The following is a 4,760-nucleotide window of genomic DNA, read 5'->3' as shown; positions in this document are numbered from 1 at the left end:
CATTTCTGCAGGAAGAAAGAAATCCCTACAGATGCTTACAGTTGTCCCTCCATAAATGGCTTGTGCTTCATGAAACTCATTTCAGCACACATCTCTAGTTGCTTTCTGCTTATGTTAGGATAGGAGACTGCAGTTTCCCCAGATCAAACTGCAGCTCTCCCAGTCCTATGGGTGACTCTCAAGGGCAAGTTTATCTAGAGATCTCTCACCCCAGGAAGCAGGACAGACTTTTAAATGTGCGTACAGATTTTAGGAAAAAGTTACACTACAAAACTATTGTCTAGAAAAGAGGTTCAAAGAATGGTTTCACCGTTTTGAAATATTTCACCCATTTTATGCACCGGAATAAAAACAGGTCACAGTAGGAAGGAAGATCACTGGTTCCGAGCTCAGATATAAAAATTAGTATGTTTTAACTTGGATAGCAAGAGAGACAAAAACTCAGCAATGATGCAAAAAACCCCTTGTGCATATGGAAGAGCTAAGACCTAACTGCTCTGCGGCTAATGCAGCAAGGGCTCCCAACCTGAACACATTGACACCGCTGCGTGAGAGGTTTCCCATGAAAATACAGATATTGATAGCCTAAAATTTAATAGAGAAAAACAATCCCATTCAGATCTGCTAGGCTTCAAGCAAGTCAAGGGTACATTAAGCCCTTCACTGTAATGGAAAATTAACTTATTTATGGAAGAATTTAAGTGCTACTTAAAGTACTAAAACCACTGTCTCTGTAGATAGTATTTCAGAAGCTAGCAGAAAGCAATGCTTAAGAGACTTGTTGCTCCTCTCCCCCAACCCTCAAATTAAAAAAAAAAAAAAAAAAATTAAAAAGCAAAGCAGCAAGCCACTCACCTGCATTTTCACAGCTTTATACGCCAGCCTGGAGAACTTTGTAAGAGGAATTACAGAGCAACATGGGCACGCACACAATGATTTATTGCATGTCTCACCTGCCCAGTGGCGCAGAGAACCAATAGAGGTGCTGGATTATATACTGCACAATTTTAATTCTCCCATCCAGTAAACATAGTAAATATGAGTACAGCCTGTCCCGGTTTAATGGAAGGATCCTTTGCTACTAGGGCATGATGCTGCTTACATCAAATCTGGTGGAAATTTTCGTTAAGACTTCTGAGAAGAAGGAGGGACTGTTCTCTCATGAAAGGAGACAAAAGCACCTTCCACTGCAAAGCAAAAACCTTCATGAAAACGTCTTTGAAAAGTGACCGCAGTACTACAGTTGAGTCTGAACATCCCTGCCCACACGGCTTTGAGGCACTGCTTCCACAGAAAGGGTTCCCAGAGCAACTGCATGGGCCAGTTGCTTCATCCCTCAGATGAGAAGGTCCTTTCGGAAAACTTTCATTTGGAGGATACTGGAATCTAGGAAAATTATCTGATTGCTCTTAAAAGAGCAATTTTATACCAACTAGTTTGGAGTTTAATGGGGATCTTCACTCATGAGCGTGGAGTTAAATGAACGATCAACTTCAAGTACATGCTCAAGGCTTTCTAAAACCCTTGAGGAATAATTGTGACATCTCCTTTTTACACTGTTGGAAAACTGCTTGTTACGGGACCAGGCCAACTAGTGTCTCCAGCAATAATGACACTGTACTGTACATAACAAATGTCTTTGCAATTAACCTTTTGCTTTTAAGAATCGCTCCTCTCCGTGGGAACCACTTTAAATCATTCTGTTCTACGTTTCAGCCAAAGATTTCTAAGAAATGCCTCTACACTGCTGTTTTATACAGATATCTCAGCTTGCTCCCCTAAGGGGGTTCAACATACAGAACTTGCTTCTCCTGTGGCCTCCTTACACGTTTCAGAGGAAAAATAAAAAGACAGACATGAAGCACTTTCTCATTCTCTGAAAAGAAAGAAGCCATGCTCCCCACTGCTCTCTTCCCAGTGCCCGTCTCAAAGACAAAACCTCCACTTTTAAATCAAACTGAAGGAAAAGGACATTTGATATCATGGTCTAGGAAAAGCTCCCATTGAAGTCTAATCTTTCCACCAATTTCAGGAAGAGTTGAAGCAGATCGCTACCAAACACTAAGAAACAGAATATAAACTCCACATTCTACCCTAAGTGGGTTTTCTGGTTTTGTTATTTCTTTTTTTTCAAATTTGAACTGAGACTAATACTTTCAATAGAAAGTACAGCTAACTTTTCCTCTTGTACTACTTGTACACATAACACAGTAAAGTCACTTGTTTGTCATGCACTTCTCTAGCTCACCTGGATCTTGGGCTATTTATTGAACATATATAAAATTATACATGTTCCTTTTCTGGGTTAAGTAAAGGTGGCCTGTCCACCTTGGTAAAGCCCGGTATTTAATGTCTTTGGCAGGATAGATGACGTGTCGTGACTTCGAGCCCCTTATCATTCCTACATACTGTCAATACCCTAATTATCAAGCTTTTGTCGCGCTTGCCCTTTGCACTCTGGGGTCCGGCTCCCGCCTTAGATAGACAGATAGAAAGAGTCAGTTTATTTACAATTCACTGAGTCATACAATTACAATTCATTAATTCATTAAGATCTTAAAATAGTCCGTGCCTGACTGGCAAATATATGTACAATATCTACTGAAGTAAATAACACCCGGTTCTATAACCGACAAGCGACCTTCTCCTGTCGGGAACTGGAGAGTCCTATTTCTTTCAACAACTCGTAGTTGCCTTGATACCACTTTCCATGTGCTTCTAAAGGAAATCCTATAAATTTGATAGTATTGGCATTTGTAATTTCCTGAACTTGATCTTTAAGATGTTGACACTTTTTTACTTTTTCTGCTGCTGCATCGACCAAGGATGTTAATTTACTCTCATACCTAACTGTGATGTCTAGTACAAAAGCCTGATCTCCTTTAACAAATACCAGGTCCAGTTTAAATAGTTCATTTTGTTCACCTTTCAGCAGCAGCTCTTGGAATACTACCCATTCTTTCTCCTTGGCCTCATCCCCCAGTAATTCACATAACTGATTTCCAGCTTACTGCCCTGCTCCGGGTAAGTGGAGGGAGATCAGAGACCTGACTTGACACCAGCTATTGCACCTGATCTAAGAGAAAATCTTATTTTGCTGCATATCAATGCACTAGAGAATTAGAGCAGGTCTGAAGCAGGGCTGGATGGCAGCTCGGAAGTGTAGTTTCTCCAGTAGTTTCCTGGGCCAGTAAACTTCCCCTTGCATGTAAACCCTCATGGCTTATCCAGTCCTTCGACGTTAAGATATGGCCAAAATCACTGTCAAGTGAACAAAGTGGAATCCAGTGTTCTGCATTAATGAAATAAAGTAAGTATTTTAACTTCTGAAAGTGAACAGCAAATTCAGCTGCCTGACCAAGTCCTCCACATCTCACAGGAGGCCCCCACAGACACTCCCCAGTTAACAATTCATCCTCTGTTAAATCAGGTGGGCTTCTCCTCCTTAATCAGATCATTCTCCTGTACGCTCGGCTGCTCACTGACAAATTCTGCATAGCTAATACACTGCTTCCATCAACCAGCTCTTCGTTCAAAAGAGCTGAGCCAAATTTGGAAGAAAAAGTTGTAACAAAAGAATTACAACAATATTCAAAGCAGCAACAACATCAGGAAAAGATACACAAAAATGAAGCTACCTAAGAAAAATGTTTACTCATTTATGCTAACATTTAGGTTAAACACACAAAGATGATACATTTGTGTCAGAAAAAGGAATTTGACTGTTATTACTGGAAAACACACACCGTACACTGTTTTAATAGTCAAGTCCAAGCGCATGAGTCCTTAAAGGAACACAGTCGGATCGTCGGGGGAGAAATAGGGGAGTTGTGCTTTTGCTTTGTTTTTTGGGGTTTGGTTTTTTTTTTTTTTTCTTAATTCATTTTAGGTTTTAAGCCAAAGCAGATTTTTCTAGCATCGCTTCATCCCGCCAGAGAAAGCAGAATTCTACTGCAAATTCAGTGTTAGATGTGTGTTTTGCTGGATGAGCAAAATTAAATTTTATTTAAAGCATGGGACAACGAAATAACACTTCGGATTCATTTCCTTTTAAAAATGTTCCTGGTTGGATTTCAAACACTGGGAGAATATGGGCACAGAGGACTTGAGTTACAAAAAACCAACATTTTAATTAACTGCTTTATTGAAGACAGGGAATTCAACAAGAATTCCCATCAGTATTCAGAAGCCTATTAAAAATAATCTAAGTTTTATGCCTAGACTGATTAGTATCTGTTTCATAGTGGTACATACGCAAAGAAATATTACATCTACATTCCCCCCTCTTAAATTCAAAGTTATGCCTTTGGTTTACCCTCTCAAATTTATACTAGACTGTTTCTTCCCAACAAAAGAGCACGAGCCTTTGGTTTGCAGCTGGAACTGGCACAACCAGTAACCACAGCCCAACTGGTAAGCAGTGGCTGCGTAAGCCCTACAGCTTGGTCTCTTGCAGGTAGGTACCCACACACTTAGGCTGAGTGCTTCTTTCCATAGGAATAGTCTATCCATGAGCCGTTGTCTCCCCAGGTAGGTCAAACAGAGGTGGTCTAATTTACGGACAAGAGGCGGCAAGTCATAAACTGAAGTTTGTATTACTTTTCCTCCCCTGCTCCTTTATAAGCACGCAGCAAACCTCCAATTTAAAATATCTAATTCTGTAGCAATACTCTACTCTTCCTCACGAAGCCCTGTGTTAGCCTGCACCCATCCGCACGGGTCGAAACATTACTGACCTGTATCATGTACAGCTGCGCAAT

At 40.5% G+C, this 4,760-nt stretch overlaps 1 protein-coding gene across 1 annotated transcript in view; it reads right to left on the bottom strand.

The window, feature by feature from the left end:
• The window catches only part of PITPNM2 (phosphatidylinositol transfer protein, membrane-associated 2), a 70,351-nt gene extending 65,597 nt beyond the window's left edge, over positions 1-4,754 (bottom strand). Inside the window, exon 1 of the mRNA XM_009321176.1 lies at positions 4,737-4,754. Coding sequence (XP_009319451.1) covers positions 4,737-4,745 — 9 coding nt within the window. The 5' untranslated portion in view covers positions 4,746-4,754. The remainder of the gene's footprint in view (positions 1-4,736) is intronic.
• Between the last annotated feature and the right edge of the window lie 6 nt (positions 4,755-4,760).

This window comes from Pygoscelis adeliae, unplaced genomic scaffold (genome assembly GCF_000699105.1).
Source record: "Pygoscelis adeliae isolate BGI_AS28 unplaced genomic scaffold, ASM69910v1 Scaffold93, whole genome shotgun sequence".
NCBI classification, from domain to species: Eukaryota; Metazoa; Chordata; class Aves; order Sphenisciformes; family Spheniscidae; genus Pygoscelis; species Pygoscelis adeliae.
Note: the sequence above shows the minus strand (reverse complement) of the source record. Positions and strands in the feature narration are given on the sequence as shown.